Source organism: Magnolia sinica, chromosome 15 (assembly GCF_029962835.1).
Source record: "Magnolia sinica isolate HGM2019 chromosome 15, MsV1, whole genome shotgun sequence".
In the NCBI taxonomy this organism is placed as follows: Eukaryota; Viridiplantae; Streptophyta; class Magnoliopsida; order Magnoliales; family Magnoliaceae; genus Magnolia; species Magnolia sinica.
Window position 1 is genome coordinate 9,124,351 of NC_080587.1, and position 21,336 is coordinate 9,145,686.

The 21,336-nt window shown below is 42.0% G+C and overlaps 1 protein-coding gene across 1 annotated transcript in view; it reads left to right on the forward strand.

Moving 5' to 3' along the window:
- Positions 1-21,336, forward strand: part of LOC131228092 (cleavage stimulation factor subunit 77) — a 59,933-nt gene that overhangs the window by 26,552 nt on the left and 12,045 nt on the right. The window contains exons 9-14 of the mRNA XM_058223923.1: positions 6,844-6,890; positions 7,706-7,769; positions 9,010-9,130; positions 10,712-10,770; positions 10,873-10,941; positions 11,035-11,175. Of these exons, the coding sequence (XP_058079906.1) occupies positions 6,844-6,890; positions 7,706-7,769; positions 9,010-9,130; positions 10,712-10,770; positions 10,873-10,941; positions 11,035-11,175 (501 nt within the window). The remainder of the gene's footprint in view (positions 1-6,843; positions 6,891-7,705; positions 7,770-9,009; positions 9,131-10,711; positions 10,771-10,872; positions 10,942-11,034; positions 11,176-21,336) is intronic.

A 21,336-nucleotide genomic window follows, 5' to 3' on the forward strand; every position in this document is an offset into this window, starting at 1 on the left:
CCTCTCGAACTGTTGAAGAAACCTTTAGGGGTGCCATTGAGAAGAATAGAAAAGTGGGTCGAGCCGACACACTTTAATCCACCTCCTCTACCTCTCTCCAAATACCATACGGGTTAGCATGTATTGTAGAAATTCTCAGTCCACATGATTTTAGGCCTTTTCGATATCCACCTTGCAGAAGATGCTCTTCATTCTAGACTTGTGGCACGAATGAAGGCACTCATTAGCAAGCAGGGCACGAATGAATGCGTTCTGATATTTCAAAATTAGCTTCCCCATCACTTTAGATAGTCTAGTCGATAGGATTTTAGCCAGAATCTTGTAAGGACCCCCAATCAGGCTGATAGGACGGAATTCAGAGAAGGAGCTCGCGCCAGCTACCATAGGAATTAACGCAATGAAAGATGCACCTAGACCTTTGGATAGTCTTCCCCTGTGATGAAATTCATGCAGAAAATCCATAATATCTTGGCTGATGGTCTCCCAAAATGTTAGGAAGAACATCATAGGAAACCCGTCTGGACTGGGAGATTTATCTCCCCCCAGCGATTCAATGGCCACTTGGGCCTCTTCTTCTGTAAACCGAGCCTCCAAAAGGTCCACCTCTGACTCCTCGAGCGAGTTGAATACTATGCCATCGAGTTTGGGTCTTATCCACTCTTCAGCTGAGAGAAGGGACTTGAAGTGGAGGACAATGTGCTCGGCTATCTCCTGTTTGTCATCGATATGAGTTCCATCCACAGTGCTTTTGAGAATGGCTTTAGCTCGGGCATGCATGTTGGCTATGCTGTGGAAGTATCTGGTGTTCCTATCACCCTCTGAGATCCATCTGGCCCTCGATTTCAGTTTCCAGGATATTTCATCTTCTAGCGCCTTGGCCGAGATAGATTGGATGATTTGAATGCGCTTGGTCAACACTTCTAGGGACATGGAGACACCTTCTGCTACAGAGTCGATGCGTTGGAGTTTAGCGAATAAGGCTTTCGTATCAGCTTGACGCTTGCGTAGCTCTCCTTCCTTCCATTCTTTAAGAAGTCTGAGTTTACAGAGAAGCCTATGACCAACAAATCCATCAACCTAGAAGGCGGGCCACCAGTCCACAATCTTTTGATGAAATCCTTCAATCTTGAGCAATGAGGAATTGAATCTGAAGGGTTTAGGGCCCCAGTTGTCTTCTTCCATCGACAGCAAGATCGGGTAGTGGTTCAACATAGTTCTGGACAGAACCAGCTGGGACACTGCTGGGAAGGCCTCTAGCCAGTCATTGGATAGGAGAAATCTATCCAGTCTAGATTGAATTTGAGTCCTTCGCCCATTAGACGAGGTGAATCTTGCCCCTGATAGTGGAAGATCCACCAGCTCCTGGGATTGGATCCATTTTGAGAAGGCCTCCATGGCCGAGGAAGTTCTTCTTTTGCGGGAATGCTCCGCCGCAAATCTGACCACATTGAAATCTCCTACAAAACAACACGGACCTGTGAAAGACTGTCTAATATTGGATAGTTCATCCCAAAATTCTAATCTGTTAAAATCCTCATTAGGACCATAAACAGCAGAAATGAGACAGCGGACATTAGAGAACTTATCTTGTAAAATTACTGATGCCGAAAAAACCCCTATTGTGGAGGACAAAAAGTCCCACTTGGAAGACTTCCGTGCAACTTGAATGCCTCCCGGAGAACCAGAGGCATCTAGAGTAACCTGCTTAGCGTCCTTGGCTTTCCACAAAGTAGCCAGCAGATGATCTTTGAACCGGGGGACCTTAGTTTCTTGGAGACATATAACATCCGGGTCTTTCCTACCTGTGGATTCCTTGATCAGACATCTTTTTTGTTTGGAACCCATCCCTCTTACATTCCAAGAGAGGATTCTCATTGGGGCACAGAACTTCCCCGTTTCCCCTTACATCCTTGCCTTACACTGGACGCAGCTAGAAGGCCCGGACTCGGTTGCAGGCTTTGGAGTTCCTGATTGCTGATGGGTCTAGGAAACTGTTTGGTAGGAGTTCTGGAAACTGATAGGGGTCTACCTCTATTTTCGATACACTGAAATAGAGCGATGTAGTCCTCATCTCTGTCTCCGAACGATAATCCCAGGGCTCTTCCAACATGACCAACCGCATCTCTGATCCATTTCTTGTTTTGGATCGAGTCGAATAATTCCTCTTTACTTTTATCCTCAGTGGAGACCATATTAATGGCTTCTTGATGATGGTGGGGGAAATCCGCACGCATCTGCAGAGGCTCTGCTACTATCACATCACCAGGTATGTCTTCCTGGAAAAGGGTTATGGGGCCCAAATCGGCCTAGTCACGAGAGGGAGGTACGGATGTGACTAGAGATGTGGGGAGCGAAGGGTAGGTTTGGGATTCAGAGTATCGACTGTCTGATTCTTCTCCTCTTGAAAAATTATCACCCATGATTGTAGGACATTGTGTCCTGTTGACAAGGGAGGGTAATGGTAGCTGAGGAGAGGCTGGTTTGTGGAGGTGTGATGCAGGACATGAAATTTAAATATGATGTGCGAGATTTCAGGCTTAAGATCACATTAGTTCAGAAACAATTACACAAATTTCATATCCCACATGAAAGTCCATACCATTCAATTAAGGGGAATCTATGCGGGTCCAGGCCTACACATGTTAGGGCTGGATCTGTTAAAATTATAAACCAAACGATGCTCAAAGATGAGCAGTAATCATCCACACATGCACAACAATCAGTCCCTAATCTAAGGGATTCACCAATTTCAATTCAAGGAACCCTAGGGTGAGAAAAGGGGCAAATAAATTAAGGATAATGCAATCTAGGGTTAGGGTTTATGAAAAACTGGTTTGAGAGGGTAAAATAAGAAGAAAACCTGTACCAAAAGACAGTTCCCGCGTGCGGACAACCACACTGGCCCAAACGCACGTGCGTGTGATTACGACTGCACGTGTTTGGGGCCCACTATTCAGAAAAAGGCCATCTTGTCCCTGGTCGTCCAGGGATGGACTCTAAACTCCCAAATCTTAGCTCGATCCGATGCACGGTTTGTGCGTGGTGCTTCGCCGAAATTTTAGCCCTCCTGCAGGGCCAGATTCTGAAAATCTGCTGTAGAGAGAAAACGGCTGCAACTATTGATGGATTTCCAGATGGAATGCTTGTAGGAGGAGAAATATGGATGGAAGAAGGTAGGGGCGAATCGGGATAGATGCGGCTTCGCACCACGGTAGTTAGCCCTTCGAAGAAGGGAGGGCTTTGCACCCAATTAGGTTTTCATAACTCGGAAAGGAGCAGGAAAACGCAACAATTTTTATTAATCTTCATTGAATTAAAAGAACTACAAGGGGTGCCTATTTATAAGAAAACCCTATACTTCAAAATTCGCGCCATGTGCGCAACCTATTACTTGGCGATGAAGAAAACTAAAATAAAAACCAATCAAAGAAATCTAAAGCGTTCATGATATTCTAAATAATATAAATAAGCAAAACCTAAAGTATGAACTTAATCCGACTAGTGGGCCACGATCATGAGATCCCATGATGGGCTTTACTTGACTATCGGGCCCACTCTCTTGAACCAAAACTCCATGTTCTAACTAGGAGGCCCTCCTTGGATATCATCATCGAGCCAGATCGACGGTGAGGCCCTCATTTTCTTTGCGTATGTGCGTAGGGGGGGCGGTGTGCGTGCGCGTGATGTCCCCATCAAGGTGGGCGAGAACATTGATCCGAGAATTTTGCAAAATGCCTTAAGGACAGGCATTTTGGTGGCTTTATCTGGATTTTAAGCTTTAAAAGTAAGAAAAATGCCTTAAAGATGTTCAGAGCCCATAACCAGATTTTTAGCTCGAAAAGTTGGAAAAATGCCTGATGGATGGGCATTTGGGTGTCCTTTGCGGGGTTTTTTTTTGAGGGGTAATGAAAAATTTATTAAAAAGCCCACTGCGAAAGCAAGACAGGAAGTGAATAAAAGAGGAAGAACCTGGGAAGCCCATTCATTACAGTGGGTATGTGTTATAGAGAATTCTTCCATATGCAATAGTTTGGGGATTCCAGAAGGAGAGAAGCCATAAGTTTCTTGGGGATGAAGGGTATCCTTGTTGAAGGCTAGCGGAGAAAATAAAAGATCTTGTATTTTCTGGGCATTTATTTGAGAGGAAGCTTTTTTCGGAATATGAATGTTAAGGACATAAATGTTAACGAGAGACTGGCGGGTGCTGGACACATGGGGGGAACCCTGTTTAGGTTGATTGAGAGTATGTTGATGGAACCTCAATTTGTAATATGCATCCATTGGTGGCATAGTTACTTCAAGCTCAAAATTCTCGGATCTTAATCTTCGGCTCATCTGCTCATCTGAATCTTATTGGATGATCTCTAAAAAATAATAATTTGTTGGATGAAATTATCCCAAATGTGTCTTAAAATCAATCCACAAATGCTGCGCTTGGTTTATGACTTCAATGCAACATGTTTGTTGCAAAATAATGTAGGCTTGTGATACAAAATACTCAACTCTTGACCTAGAGGCTTAGTGTAGCCCTATGATGCAAAATATGATGGTATCATATTAGATACGTAATCTCATAACATATCGTCTCTATCATCATAGCCTTGTCCCAGCTAATTGTGGTTGGCTGATCACATAATATATAGGTGTGAGTGGTGTGTGTGTGTGTAAAAAAAAAAATATTTTTAAAAATAATATATAGGGTTTTGCTAATGTCCCCGCCTTCATGGGACGTTGACACTTGGGATGACCTCTCGTCGATTTGAACCGTTCATTTATTCATACAACTAGGGGCAAGCCATGTTGCAAAAATTACACCAATCGGATGGATCCTAAACATCCGATCAATAGCATAAAAAATGGACAGTCAAGATTGAATTGAGAAACAAATAGGTCCCATCATCCTCTTGAAACATCTATTTGATAGATCCCACTTTGTGTTGCTTATGATTCCAAAGTAGCACTTTGGTTTGATAATTCAAATCATGTGATCTATGGCTTGTAAACAATGGACGGTTGTATCAAATTGGCCACATTCAAATGGCTAGGATCATCCAATCTGTGTGATTCTTGCACGCTGCACCATGGTTTGCTCCCAATGTTACTGGTGAATGAACTGTCCCAATTGATGATTAGGCGTCCCACATGTCATTTAAAAGCTTTGGGGATGCTGTTAACCTTCCCATGGAGGTGGGGATATTAGCAAAACCCTAATATGTAATATAATTCAAAAGTTTTCAAAAAGTCTCAATCTTGGCATGACTTATTTTTGCCTCTCAATTCCGATCTGCAGTTTTGTGCTGTACAGGAACTCTGTTTCTAAAGGGAGGAATGGGACTTGAGAATGTCTTTACTATGTGAAGTCCCTTTATAAAATTTCTTTGTTCCATGGATTGTTATTGATGAAACCAAGATTATATTCGATAGTAATAAGATGGTCTTCATCATTGTTGCGTCCACTTGAAGTTTTTGAATTGCTTCAACCTATTCTCATTTACCATCCATCTTGCTTTGTTGGATTTTGTGACAAGATCCAACTATAAAGTTCATCTATCAGGGAACTTCTGTTTCTTTAGTGGAGGTTGTTACTTGCATTATTCGAAGTATCTTTGATATAATCGAAATATCCCTGATATGATTTGCATCTCTAGCTCGGCGATACCGATAACATTGGTAGTATTAAAAATTCCTAGTATCAATGATATATTGCTTAGTATCGCCAATATATCAATATCGTCAATGTTTTGCCAATATTTTCCACTGTAAATTTCGGGTGTCACTTGTATTGACCATATGTATCGCCAATATTTTTGACTGTGTAAATTCAATGTGTTGCTTGTATCGTTAGTGTATCGGTGATATTTTGATAACCTCGCCAATGTATCGATATCGCCAAAAATCTGTTTTAAAAAAATTCCCATTTCATATTTTTTATGGGCACATGGTTGCATGCAATGTTCAATTTGTTGATGATAATATCACAATATTATTGTTATCGCAACACGAGCGATATTGAGACCACAAACTTTCATTTCCTTTCCAATTATCGATGATTTATTGGGAAATATCGTGTTGCCAATATTCTGAAATATTGATGGATGTTTGGATGGAAGGTTGGAGGTTGGATGGATAGATGGGATGTTTGGACTGATTTCTTATGACAACACATGCTTTTAGGCCTCCATTAAATGGAAATTTATCACGTATGCGTTATTTTTGCAATTTTTTATATTCATAAATATGCAAATATGTGTATTATGACATCTCCTCAAGTTTCATTGGAAAACCGTTTTCCCCATGTTTCCTCGCATTTCCTGTTATCATCGATATTATCAGCAATATCGATATTGTTTCCATATCCCCGGCCAACGAAACTTGTAGCAATACTAACACTTTGAACACTTGTTAATAACGCAAACATGTGTGCAATAAAACTCATGTACACAGCACACATGTGCCACCATGGCACATACGTGCGAAATCCAGTCCATTCATCAGGTTGGTCCAACCTTGTACGTGTTGGAAATCTGGTCACTCAGCATGTCAGCCAATATTGGAAACAGGTGGATGGGTTAGAAAACTTCAGTGAAGTTTTTCAGAGCCGTACATTTGTTTTGCAAACTGTGGCCCACCTAACCACTGTATGGATCTAATATGTGGTTTAGGACATCAATATAATGGTGCTGTTCTGATAGATGGATTGGATCTTTGACCTACCCTGCCATGCTGGCAGATCTATGGCGTGTACTTGAGCTTTATTGCACACACCTGTGGACTTAGCAAGGCTCTACTTCTTACATGCCACATCAATTGTATTAACTTAATTTTTTGATTGATGTCCTGCAGGAAGAGCAACAGTACCTGGCATGGAAGAGGTTTTTAGCCTTTGAAAAGTAAGTGATTATCCAAAATGTACATGTTTTGAAGCAAGCAAGCAATGTCTCATTTGGGTATATTAATGATGATATTTTTTTTTTGGTCTACATATTAAAAAGTTTTGCCTTTATAAAGATGCATTGTTTTTTGGGATGCACTCCAGTGGTACAATTCCCATTGTAAGGTTATGGTGGTATCAGACAGACGTGGATCCCAGCGATGTGTTTGCGGAATAAAACATGTATGCTTCACCTCGAAAAACCCCAAGCCTGCAAAATCAGCCCGATCCAAAACTCAGGTGGGCCGTAGCACATGGAACACATTGAGCGGGAATGTCCACCATTTTTTTTTTTTGAGTGGGGGACCTACTGTGTTTTATATATAGAATCCACTCTCTACTTCAGATCCTTCAACCATGGCAGATGTAGGGTCAGGTAAAAAACCAGGCTGTTTTATGACTCGGCTGTGTCCCTGCAAAATTCATGGGTGGGTGTTCCCTCTCACATTGTTTCCTTTGCTGTGATCCACTTCTGTTTTGGACCGGGCCGAATATTGGGCCTTAGGGCTTTTCTGAGGTCATGCATCTGATGGATGAGTTGGATGGTGTGAATACATCAGATGGGCCCCACATCTGGCCAGTACTCCTGGAGTGTCCCTTGTTTTTTTTTTTTTTCCAAAATGTTTCAATGTTGTGTAGTCTAGAAACATATAGGTGCATGTTGTGTCAGTGTGACAAACCTGTATGGTTTTGCACGTTGCATTAGTGGGCATATATTTTAGTTGAATGAGCCTTTCCATCCTTGAGCTTGATTCTACGCTACGTGATACCCAGGGGGAACCCACAAAGGATTGACACTGCATCCTCCAACAGACGAGTTGCCTTCACATATGAGCAGGTATACCAAAATGGCGATGGCTTAGTGCCTTTTACTCTTTGCAATGGTTTTTATTGTTTGAAGATTTTTTCTCTTTCGAGTTTTGCTGGGCCCACGCACATGTGCAATAAATCTCATGTAAGCACCACATGTGCTAGCATGGCACGGTAGGTCCAAGATACAATCCATCCATCAGAACGGCACCACCATATTGATGCCCTAACCCAAGAATCAGGTTGATCCACTGGCCAGCTGGGCCACAGTTTGAAAAACAAATGTATGTCTCTGAAAAACTTCCCATCCACCTGTTTCCAATATGCGGTGCACATGCTGATTGGACCAGATTTCAATTTTGGGAAAACATGCAGAAGTTTGGACCAACCTGATGGATGGATTATATCTTGTACCTATGTGCCATGCTGGCACGTGTGTCGCATACATGAGCTTTATTGCACACATGTGCGCGCTCAGCAAAGCTCCTTTTTTTTTTTAATATTTTATTTTTAGGAATAGATAGTGAAATTTATTCAACAGGCTAATAAAATACAACACAACGAGGATAAAACATTGTGAAAACCTATAGTATAAAATCAGTACAATCCCAAAAACGTGAAGAAAAACAATAAACACATTAAATAGTTATGAGATTGGTCCATAATGAAACCTTCTAAAATCTGACAGGTTTTATTTTACTTTATTTTTTATTTGATCAGAATCAATCTACCTTGCTGTTGGTTCAGAGTGGGAAATGGAAACCGCATTTAGTGGGTCCTGTTCTCCCCATTTTTCTAGTCTTGATCATGAATTCATAATAAATCTGAAACATTCTTATCTTGTTCACTGCTTTTAGGGAACACCCCTTAAGTAACTGTTTGGATTAGATTTGCCCTTCAACGCTTTTTTTCCTCTCTTCTTTTCTATTCTTCTGAATGCATTTTTCCTCTCTTCTTTCTTTCTTTCTTCTTCTTTATTAACTTCTCTTCTTTTTCTTCTGAATGAATTTGTCTTATTGAATTTCTAGATCTACTGATTCTGTTTTTTAGTTGGCAAGTCTTCCACGTATTGGCTGGATATATACCATCATATTTGTGGAATTAAACCTGGCCTGTTTATTTCCTGTTCCCCATCTAATATGCATCTTTCTGGTTGTTATGTTGCATACCGTCATTCTTCTTTACTAGAGGTTTGCTATCAGTTTTCAATTGGGATTGACTCGTATAAATTATTCATCGACTTTTTTTTATTTTTCTGTCAAGTTCAGTGCCTGATGTATCTGTATCATTATCCGGATATCTGGTATGACTATGCTACATGGCATGCGAAAAGTGGTTCGATTGAAGCTGCAATGAAAGTATTCCAGCGGGCTTTGAAGGCTCTTCCTGGTATTTACAGAATTTTTTCTTCTTTAAAACTTGTCAAGTAATTCATGCTATAAAAGAAGAAGAAGAAAGTAATTCATACTGTCAACATCACTCTGTTCATGTTTAATAGTCTGAGCTGGACTTCTCTCCTGTCTTAAATCATGGGTAAGGATTTGATGCTGAATGCTTATATCTACATTAGTCATCAAGCTCCCTATCCCATAGATGGGACACATGTTTGAGATCTGGACCGTTCATCCTGCCATGGATGGATCACACCATGGTTTTTTTTTTTTTAAAATCATCTGATATGACTTAGTTTCGTCTGAGCTGTATCAGTTTCGTTCCAAACGAACGAAACAAATCACCAGATTGGAACGGGACTGAAACTGACCAAAATGACTGTTACAGGGTGTGTTGTAATGGTTTCAGTCCCAATGGTGAGTCGTGCTCCGAAACCACTCATGTTAAATCCATGGGTCGTATCTGATGTTCGAAGTAGCAGCATTGCTAAAAGTTTTGCTGGCCGGGGATGCGGACACAATATCGATATTGCCGAAACCGGAATTGTGGGGAAACATGGGGAAAACAGTAGAATTTTTCAGTGAAACTTCAAGAGATGCTACAATACACATTTGCATATTTAAGAATAAAAAATTGCAAAAAGAATGCATACATAACAGCATGTGCTATCGTAAGAAATCAGTCCAACCATCCAACCTTCCATCCAAGCATCCATCGATATTTCAGAATATTGACAACACATGATATTTCGCAGAGAAATCGTTGACAACTGGAAATGAAACGAAAGATTGCGGTCTCGATATCGTCCATGGCATAACAATAATATCGCTATATTATCATCAACAAATTGAACACGGGATATTATTGTCGACAAAATTGAACACTGCATACAATCATGTGCCCATAAAAAAGTTCGAAATGAATTTTTTTTAATAAACAGATTTCTGTTGATATCGATACATTGGCAATATTGTCAAAATATTACTAATACATTGGCGACACAAGCAACACCTAGAATTTACATGGTCGAAAATATTGGTGATGCATTGGCAAATGGCAATACAAGTGACTCTTGGAAATTACATAGTCAAACATATTGGCGATACATTGGCAATACTTGGCGATGCATCTCTGATACCCGGAATTTCTGATTCAATGAGTGTTATTGGTATCACCGAGCTGGAGATTCAGATAATATCGGGGACATTTCAATAATATTGGGGATATTTCGAACAATCATCGTATCCCAAAAATAGCCATAGCGAGTTGATCCTAGCTGTTGATAGGGGGATATCTGCCATTGAACGCACCTTTGCTTCATCTTTTGTATCCATTCATTTGTAATCTGCACTTTGTTGCTAAGATCATCCAAGAGCATGGACCATCCACAGTAGGACCGGCAGATGAACAGTCTGGATCTCTGACATGTGGTACATGCGTGGGGATGGAGTGCTTGAGATAAAAAGGTATATGTGATGACATTGAGAACTTCCCTGAAGTTGTTATAATGAAAAGGCAGTTTAGTTAAAAGGCACCCACAATTTTGCTGGCTTAACTATTTCATAATTGTTTTGCTAGATTCTGAAGTGCTTAGGTATGCCTATGCGGAACTTGAGGAGTCCCGTGGAGCAATTCAGGTTTCACAAGTCTTCTTCTTCTTCTTCTTCTTTTTTCCTTTGTGAAATACTCGATCTTCCAGTTATTACTCTCTTTACTGCTGATTTTGGCTTTGCATGCAGCCTGCTAAGAAAATATACGAGGGCCTTTTGGCTAATGCGGTCAATGCAACAGCACTCGCGCACATACAGGTAGCAATATTTGGTTATCTTAACAGATCCATTCCTTATGCCATGGAATGTATTGTTTGTTTGTGATCGATGCATTTGGGTTTATGGCTGCAGTTTATCCGCTTTTTAAGAAGAACTGAAGGCATTGAAGCAGCTCGCAAGTACTTCTTGGATGCTCGGAAGTCACCAAGCTGCACATACCATGTATATGTTGCCTATGCAATGATGGCATTTTGTCTTGACAAGGACCCGAAGGTTGTTGGGCATTTGCATGTTTCATTTTTTTCAATGCTGCAGATTCATTTTTCACATATTGCAATCTCATTAAAAAAAAGAATGAAAAAAAAGAACTGTAAAAACTGTGTCCAAACATGCTAATGTCTTTCAATCACTGTTGTGGAAGGCCAAAACTGGGTGGAGGTGTTCAGCCCTTGCAACAGAGGGGTATGAAGCACCTGTTGCATGATTTCTTTCTTGAACTTCGAGATAAAATAATAGATTAGAGAAAATTAGGAAAGGTGTACATCTCAGGGCTGTATCATTCCTCTCAGGCAATGCCTCAACTGAGCATACTCCTCACATTAAAGTTTATGCCTTCATCGCTTCTAGAAACAATGCTTTCTGATTTTGGATAGATACATGTGCAGACTGCATAGCTTAAATATAATGTACATACTCTTGTAAAGTGCCTATCATGAATAGTGAAATAGACCTTTTTGTGCTTTGAAGGAAGGAGCTCAACATGTAAGGATTGTGAATTGATACCATGTGAATCTCTGGCCACTCAACATAGACCAGTGCTCTTGGATGTTTGCATTAGTGGTTGGAAGAAAGGAGCATAGTATAAGTTGCTTAGAAGTTAGAATAATGTTGAGGAACTTAAAAGGGATAGATTAAGGCTATTTAGGAGAATGTGATATAAGAAGGCAATTGAAATGTTGCAGCACGGGCGATGAGATGAAGCAGTGGGTTATCCTTTCTTCAACAACTTGCGTTTGGAGAGAGTCTCCAGTTGTAATTCTTTCCATTTTGATGAAATTCATTCTATCCTTCAAAAGAGATGTTGAAGCCATGGGCAAGGAGATGTGCATGAGTTGGTTGAAAAGAGTGGCAAAAGAAGTGCTCATGAGACCTAAGGGCAAGAACTGCACACAAAGAAACTTGGTTGGGGGATGGTTCCAATGGTGTTTTGATCAGGGTTTTTGTAAGGCCCGTATCTTAATCCGTACTGTTCTGTAGACTTTCGCGATCCTTTCTGTCGAATTCCGGCAACCCGCGACCTATAATTGACGTTCGCGCACGACCTTAAGTCGTATCCTGTAGATCTGAGTCGGCTCAATCCGAGACTTGTACCCTAGTGACCACACCGTCGCCACGGTTCCGACGCCGAGTATTACGCTCCGAGGCGATACCCAGGCCAGGAGATGTGGGCCCGCGTTTAGTTCGAGAAAACACCGCGCGTTGCAAAACCCAAGAGAATCTTTACAACATGTCCCATCAATCAATCAATCACCTCATGTCAAGTACAAGAGCAACCCCAAAGTCAACTCTCTCCCTCTCTCTCTCTTATACACTCATACATGTCAAGTACATCTATCAAATCACATCCATCACTCACACCCATCACCTCTCTTACAACCACCCTCTCTCTCTTTCTCAACACATTTTCCAAGCAATCAAAGTGGTGGACGTCCAAGCATTTCCAAGGAGAGTGTGATGTGTGTGGCCCACTTCCAACCCCAAGATCCATCATCCTAGCCATTCATTTCTCATCATCCTCCATCAAAGTGAGACATAAGGAGTTCGGCGTTCCATCGGACCAAGAAGATCGAACGGTGGGTGCTTTATAGGCCTAGATTTAATGCTTTGATGATGGGCTAAGTGAGGCCTACCGATTGGTGGTATGGATCTCACTTTGGACCCTAGATGTGGCCGATGACCCACTTTGATTCTCATGATCATTCCATGATGTGGCCATTCTCCATGGACCCCATCATGATGTTTATTTTCCTTGCATGAATAGGGTCATCTAGACCTTGCATTTTGGTGGAGAAGGAATCTCCACCATTAATTTTGAATTGGTGGGCCCCCATGTAATGGGGCCCACTTGATTTGGATCAATCTGATACTTGTGTTTTCCCATCACCCCAAGGTAGGGCCCACATGGCTTGCTAGATTTAACATGTCCATCAAGTGGGTCCCAGGAAGTTGGACGACTTGGATAGAAAGCACACATCATGGGCCATCAACAACGGAAAAAGAGAGAGAGAGATCGAGTGATGGAGGGACCCCGGAACTATGGGCCCTCCCTTCCGTACATCACAACATACATCAAGTGGGTCGCATTACATGTGGGTCCACCAATTCAAAATCAACGGTGGAGATTCCTTCTCCATCAAAATGCAAGGTCCAGATGACCTTATTCATGCAAGGAAAATAAACATCATGATGGGGTCCATGGAGAATGACCCTATCATGGAATGCTCATGAGAATCAAGGTGGGCCATCGGCCACATCTAGGGTCTAAAGTGAGATCCATACCATCAATCGGTAGGCCTCACTTAGCCCATCATCAAAGCATTAAATCTAGACCTATAAAGTACCCACCGTTCGATCTTCTTGGTCCGATGGAACGCCGAACTCTGTGTCTCACTTTGATGGAGGATGATGAGAAATAAAGGGCTAGGATGATGGATCTTGAGGTGGGTAGTGGGCCACACACATCGAACTCTCTCCTTGGAAATGCTTGGACGTCCACCACTTTGGTTGCTTGGAAAATGTGTTGAGAAAGAGAGAGAAAGGGTGGTTGTAAGAGAGGTGATGGGTGTGAGTGATGGATGTGAGTTGATAGATGTACTTGACATGTATGGGTGTGTAAGAGAGAGAGGGAGAGAGTTGACTTTGGGGTTGCTCTTGTACTTGACATGAGGTGATTGATTGATTGATGGGACATGTTGTAGAGATTCTCTTGGGCTTTGCAATGCGCGGTGTTTTCTCAAACTGAACGCGTGCCCACATCTCCTGGCCTGGGTATCGCCTAGGCGCATGATACGCGGTATCGGAACCGCAGCGATGGCGCGGCCGCTAGGGTACAAGTCTCGGATTGAGCCGACTCAGATATACGGGATACGACTTATGGTTGTGCACAGACGTCGATTATAGGTCGCAGGTTGCCGAAATTCGACGGGAAGGATCGCGAAAGTCTACGGAACAGTACGGATTAGGATACGGGCCTTACAGCTCTCCCCACCTAATAAAAATTTCGTCCTCAAAATTTACAGAACAGACAAAGGAAGAGAAAACATCATCAAGTATATTTGTCAAGGCATAATCAATCTACAAAAGGATGGAGATAGCGCTCTCTAATCGTAACCTCGCCCTCCCAAGACGCATCATCAATACTATGGTGATCCTACTAAACCTCGGATCCCGGTCAGAAACGGTCTAGACTGGAACACTAAGCAGCCTCACAACCTCATCGGTAGAGAGCTATATCAAAAACTCTCTAGGTTCTCAACGATCATAGTGTAGGGTAGCTATCAGCAGATATGTGATGTTATCTTCAGGTATTCTCAAGTTATGCTTTGATACCATCTTCTGTCACGCCCCAAACTCGGAAACTGGGCTCACAAAATTTCTGATCGCTGAATCCGATGCCAACAGCCTCCGTAGTACCCCATTCTCGGCTCCCAGCGTTCATACTCTATTTTCCGATCCTGGGATCCTACAAGGAGGATTTTCCAATGTACATTTAACTCGTAATAAGCATAACCACAAGTTTACCTAAATCACAAAGGCAACATCATCATCACATATCCACTAATATAAACATTTGAATACAATGCTGAAAGGGAAATACATATGACAAAATCAAAGCTCCAGAAGATTGCTGCACGCTCCATGCTCAACTCTGCTGCAACTTAACGCCACCTGAACGCATTTATCGTGCATAAGCTTATAGAAAGCTTAGAGGGCGGTGTAAATGTGTGCACAAGGTAAGTGCCAAGTATCCAATACAATGCCATAATCATACAATATTGGAATCACTGTCAAGATCATGAATCATACGATATCAGAGTAAGCGGAAATATTGCAAGTCTATAAATCATACAATATCAGAGTACCCAATACAGATCAGCTATGCAAATGAGGAGTCATAAAGAGTCAAATATCAGATGCTGATGATGCAATGTAATATATAATTCCTGAAGAGTCACGAATACCATCAACCTCATCTAGGCCACACATCAAACCTGCGCGTATCGCGCGATCATGTGGGGATAACTCCATCTCACAAGGAGTCCCATAAACATCTCGGTCCAATGACATCTGCTTTAATCAATCGTCTATAACATGCATACGAATGATGAGGGTTCACAGAAGGACGGCGGATCTAGTCCAAATATCAAGATAGGCTCACTGATTTAAAACACGTCACAATAGTTAAGGAAAGAATCCAACTTATAGCCACCATAACATCGGACGATGCTTCCGATGTGGGACAAAGTTCCATCAAGTGGGCCGCATCAATGGGCCGCACCAATGGGCCTAGAAAAGTGGATGAACCGTGTGCATGCAACACACACATCATGGTAGGCCGCACAAATGAACGGCATAGATATACAATACATGCATTAATGGTAGGCCCCACATGGCACCGTCCAAAGGTGGTGGTGTGAATATAGAATACGTACACCAAGGTGGGCCCCATCACATGGGCCTTGTATACATCACATCGGGCCTCACTCATGGGCCCAATATACATCCAATGGGCCATATCAAAAGGGCCTTACCAAATGAGCCAGTCAATTGGGCCGAAGCAAAAGGGGCCGAATCAAATGGACCAAGTTGAGTAGGCCGAGTCAAATGGGCCAAGTCAAATGGCCGAGTCGAAAAGGCCGAGTTGAATAGGCCGAGTCAAATGGCCGAGTCCAATACACCATACATCCATTGCTAGGGATCATTATAGTGCATAAAAAAAAGAATCATATCCAAAGGATCATGTGGACCATACCACAAATGACAATGGTGACAATGATTTCCACCGTTAATTTCCAATGGGCCCACCATGGTATTTATTTTCCATCCAGTCCGTTCATAAGCTCACAAGGACCTGAACAGGGAAGGAAAACAAATATTATATTGATTCAAAACTTCTGTACCCAAAGGGGTTTCAATGGTGGGCTTTCCTTCCACTGTTTTCTGCAGTGTGGTCCACTTGATATTAGATCTGCTTTACTTTTTAGTCTTAAGCCTGGAGACATGCTCGCCAAATGGATGGACGGTAGGGATACAACACATGCATCATGGTGGGACTGTGCATGGTTTACATCACGGTGGACTCCACCCGCAAAATGGATTGACGACATGGATGTCAGGCTTGTTGCACCATCCAACAACTGGACGGCGTAGATATATACATCATGGTACGGTCCACGTAGTGGCCTACTACAATATATATATATATAATATTATTATATATAATATAATATTACATATTACATACCTGTAAAGTGGCAGGAGGTGCCCATACTCACCGTCCAGACCCATCTGGATGGTGCAGATGGCATGTTTAAAGGTGGGTCCCACGTACATAGCCCACCCCACTTCCCTCTCTCATAACACACACACACACGCACACACACACACACACAAGTGGGCCACGTCTATGTGGGACCCACCTCGTAGGCATTGTGAAGTGTGAACAGACAGTGGATGTACTAAGAACAAAAAAAATATTAGCTTGGTTTAAGCTTTTGGGGTGGGCTGCTCATGCAGGCCCCACCTTGATGTATGGGGCTGATCCACGCCATCCATCCCGTTCCCCTGTTCATTTTAGGCATTGAGCCGAAAAATGAAGTTAATCCGATTATCTAGCGGGCCATTTAATAGAAAACAGTGGTTTTTACCATTAAAATCCACTCTGATGTTTTTATACACCAAAACACATCAAATATTGGGCTCATTTAGACTGTCTTGAGCCGTAGAATCCAATGGGTGGGGTGGATTCTCCTGATGCAGGCCCCACCTAGGAAAAACCCCAGATAAATAAAAAAAAAAACAAAAAAAACATATGCAGCAGGTGCTGCCGCTGCTTACTTCCATAGGACGCTACAACAGCATCCTGCTGCTGCGTAGGCGGGGAGCCAGGGACGTGGGTCCCAGCCATAGGCCCCACCGTGATGTGTGTTGGGCATCAACACCGTACATTTGGTAGGCCCCCTTTGGGGCAGTGGGCCCCCCAAAAATCAGTCGTATGTGGAAGTCAGGTGGACCACACTCCAAACAGTGAGGGATTGAACGTCTGCCATTGAACTCCCTTGGAGTCCAGAAGTTTTGGATAAATATAATATTTATTTATTTTGGTCTTTGTGACCTTATTAATAGATTGGATGGAAGATAAACGTCATGGTGGGCCCCATGCACGAGGTATGTGCTATATCTATACCGTCCACCCATGTGGACCCTACCATGATGTATGTTTTGTGTAGCCACACCGTCCAAACCTTGGACGGTGGGACCCACCATGATGCATGTGTTGTATCCATACCGCCCAACCATTTTGGGAGATCGTTTTATGGCCTGAGAAAAATGAGACAGATCTATAGGTCAAGTAGACCCCACCATTGAAAATAGTGGGGACAGTGTCATCCACCGTTCAAACTTCTTAAGGGCCATGATAGTTCCGATCAAGCTGATGTTTTTGCTTTCACTTCATCTACCTCTATGTTAACTTATGAATAGGTCGAATCTCAAAAATACATAAGGGTGGGCCCAATTGATATACATGAAGCCCATTTGATTCGGCCCATTTGAATCGGCCCATTTGATTCGGCCCGTTTGATGTATTTGGGGCCCATTTGATGAGGTCTAATGTAATGTATGTGGGGTCCATGAGTTGAGGCCCATTGTGATGTATTAGGGCCCGTGGGTTGAGGCCCATTGTGATGTATTTGGAGCTCATGGGTAGAGCCCTATTGTGATATATTTGAGGCCCATGGGACGTGGCCCATTGTGATATATTTTCGGCCCATTTGGTAAGACCCATTGTGATGTATTCCCGGCCCATATGATGAGGCCCATTGTGATGTATTTCCAACCCATTTGGCAAGGCCCATTGTGATGTATTCAAGGCCCATGGTTGAGGCCCAGTGCGATGTATGTATGGCCCGTTAAGTTGTGTATGAATCCCTTGTATGGGCCACTCCTTGGGAGCAATGTTGGTTAAATGGCCACATTATTGGGCAATGATGGTTTAATGTCCACATTGTGACCTTCCCTTAGGCCTTGTTTGGCCGATTCCGATTGTCGAGGCCGATTATCAGTGCCGGTTATCAATACCGATTATCGATACCAATTATGAGTATGTGACAGCATAGCATCATGATACCTACACCTTGGAGCCCACCTTGTGTATATATTGGGCCCCATAAGGAAGTCCAGTTTATTGCGCGATAGAGAGGGTAAGGAAGCCCACTTATTGCACTTATACTCGGATCTGCCCTCGGTGGGGGATATTGTGACGCTCCATCACTGTGATCACATGTGGGCGGGCGCATGTGGGCGGACACTGAGTGGGCGGGGTATGAGGACTTGAGCGAGCTACCAGTGATTGGCAGGCTACTGTGCACACAGTGAAGACAGAACTTTGTCCCACATCGGAATCCTCGTCTTATGTTATGATGGCTATAAGTTGGATTCTTTCCTTAACTATCGTGACGTGTTTTAAATCAGTGAGCCTATCTTGATATTTGGACTAGATCCGCCGTTCTTCTGTGAACCCCCATCATTCGTATGCATGTTATGGACGATTGATTAAAGCAGATGCCATTGGGCCGAGATGTTTATGGGACTCCTTGTGAGACAGAGTTATCCCCACATGATCGCACGATACGCGCAGGTTTGATGTATGACCTAGATGAGGTTGATGGTATTCGTGACTCTTCAGGAATTGTATATTACATTGCATCCTCGGCATCTGATAGTTAGCTCTTTATTGGGTACTTTGATATTGTATGATTTATAGACTTGCAGTATTTCCGCTTACTCTTATATCGTATGATTCATGATCTTGACAGTAATTCTGATATTGTATGATTATGACATTGTATTGGATACTTGGCACTTACCTTGTGCATACACTTATACCACCTTCTAAGCTTTCTGTAAGCTTATGCACGATAGATGCGTGCAGGTAGCGTTAGGTTGCAGCAGAGTTGAGCATGGAGCGTGCAGCGATCTTCTGAAGCTTTGATTTTGTCATATGTATTTCCCTTTCAGCATTGTATTCAAATGTTTATATTAGTAGATATGTGATGATGATGTTACCTTTGTGATTTGGGTAAACCTGTGGTTATGCTTATTACGAGTTAAATGTATATTGGAAAATCCTCCTTATAGGATCCCAGGATCGGAATCTGGCGTTTGAACGCTAGGAGCCGAGAATGCGGTACTACGGAGGCTGTCGGCACCGGATTCGGCGATCGGAAATTTTGTGAGCTCGGTTTCCGAGTTTGGGGTGTGACAGTTTTCGTGCCCATTTCTTTGTTTTGAGAACTCCCTCCCTTCTTTAGTTTAATGAATTTTTTTCATCTTCTCAAAAAATAAAAATAAAAAGGTAAAAAAGAAGGATGCAGAAGGCAATTAGAAAAAAAGAGGCCTGGCTAAAAGGAGTGGCAAAGAACTAAAATGAGGATTCATTTAGCTGACCCCAATTAGTTGTGATTGACGACGATGAAAGAAGTAAAATGAGGCAAACAGTGAAGCTTATAAAAATGTTAAAAGGGAAGTGGAGAAAGCTGCACGGTGAAGTTCAAGACATGATAAATTGTACGGTTGAACACTTTTGAAGGAGAGATATCTACAAACTCACAGACATGAGGAAGAGAAACAGTATATGCATAAACTGACACTAGATTAATAAAGGGTGGAAACCACATTAGACAAGACAAGGGAGGGCGTCAACACAATACTAGATTAATGGTGGGGTGTTTTAGAATACGAAGGATTTAAAATTTATCGAACTAAAACAAAGTATATGGATTGCAGATTTAAAATTTATTGAACTAAAACAAAGTATATGGATTGCAATTTTAGTAATAGTGTGAGTGGAAACAAGGAATTAGCTAGGACTGTTGGCCAAGAACTTTCCCAAAATGACCACTTTTGATATCTTGGGTTGATATTTCATTGGTGGAGAGATTGAGAAGGATGTTGCCATAGAATTCAAGTTGGGCGGAAGGGAAATTTTATAGGATAGCTATAAGCCTAGCCGTGCTTTATGGGACATAATGTTGGATAGTTAAGAAATCACATGCTTATAGGATGTGTAGGTGAAATGAGGATGTATCTAGATGAGTGGCAAGATGAGGAAGGATAGAATTAGAAATGAATGCATATGGAGACCACGAACCGCGACAGTTAGGACTTAGGAGTGAGATGATACAAGTTGAAGGCTCTAAAAGGGCAAGGGGAAGGCCCAAAAATACTTAGGTGGCGGTAGTAAGAAAAGATTTAATGACTTATGGTCTAACTGAAGTTGTGGCCCTTGATAGAGTGGAACGACAGAACATGATTCGTGTAGCCAACCCCAATTAATTGTGATAAGGTGTAGGTGATGATGAGATAAATAAAGAGTGAGGACTAGAGATTTGGTGCAAGGTGCAAGCAAAAAGACATGAAGAGACTGTGTTAAGAGCTTGTTGATTTGTTGGTGAAAATCAGGGCACACAAATAGAACTAGGAGGAGCCTCATACCCTTTCTGTTGGGAAGGCATGTGGGTATCATAAAATTTGGTAGGGGTATTAAAGGTAGCCTTAGTAAGGATTGAAAAGAAGGAAAGGCTGTAAGGACAAATGATATACTAATAGAGCATTTGAATATTGGATGAAATTAGTTAAGTTTGGTTGACTAGTCTTTCAACGAAATTTTGTAAATAAAGAAAATACTTGAGTGGAGGAGAAGCATTACAAGAGCAAAGGAGGTGAAAAAAGTTGCATTAAGTATTAGGGATAAAACTTATGTGTATTTGAAGTGTCGGTATTGCTACAAATTTCGCTAGCCTGGGATACGGAAACAATATCGATATCGCCGATAATATCGCTGATAACCGAAAATGTGGGGAAACATGGGTAAACGGTGAAATTTTTCAGTGAAATTTCAACAGATGCTAAAATACACATATTTGCATATTTAGGAATAAAAAAATTGCAAAAAGAATACATACATAATAGGTTTCCATTTAACGGGGGCCTAAAAGCATGTGCTGTTATAAAAAATCAATTCAACCATCTCATCCATCCCATCTATCCATCCAACCTCTAACCTTCCATCCAAACATCTATCAATATTTCAAAATATTGGCAGCACAATATTTCCCAACAAATCATTGACAACTGGAAAAAAAACAATCACAT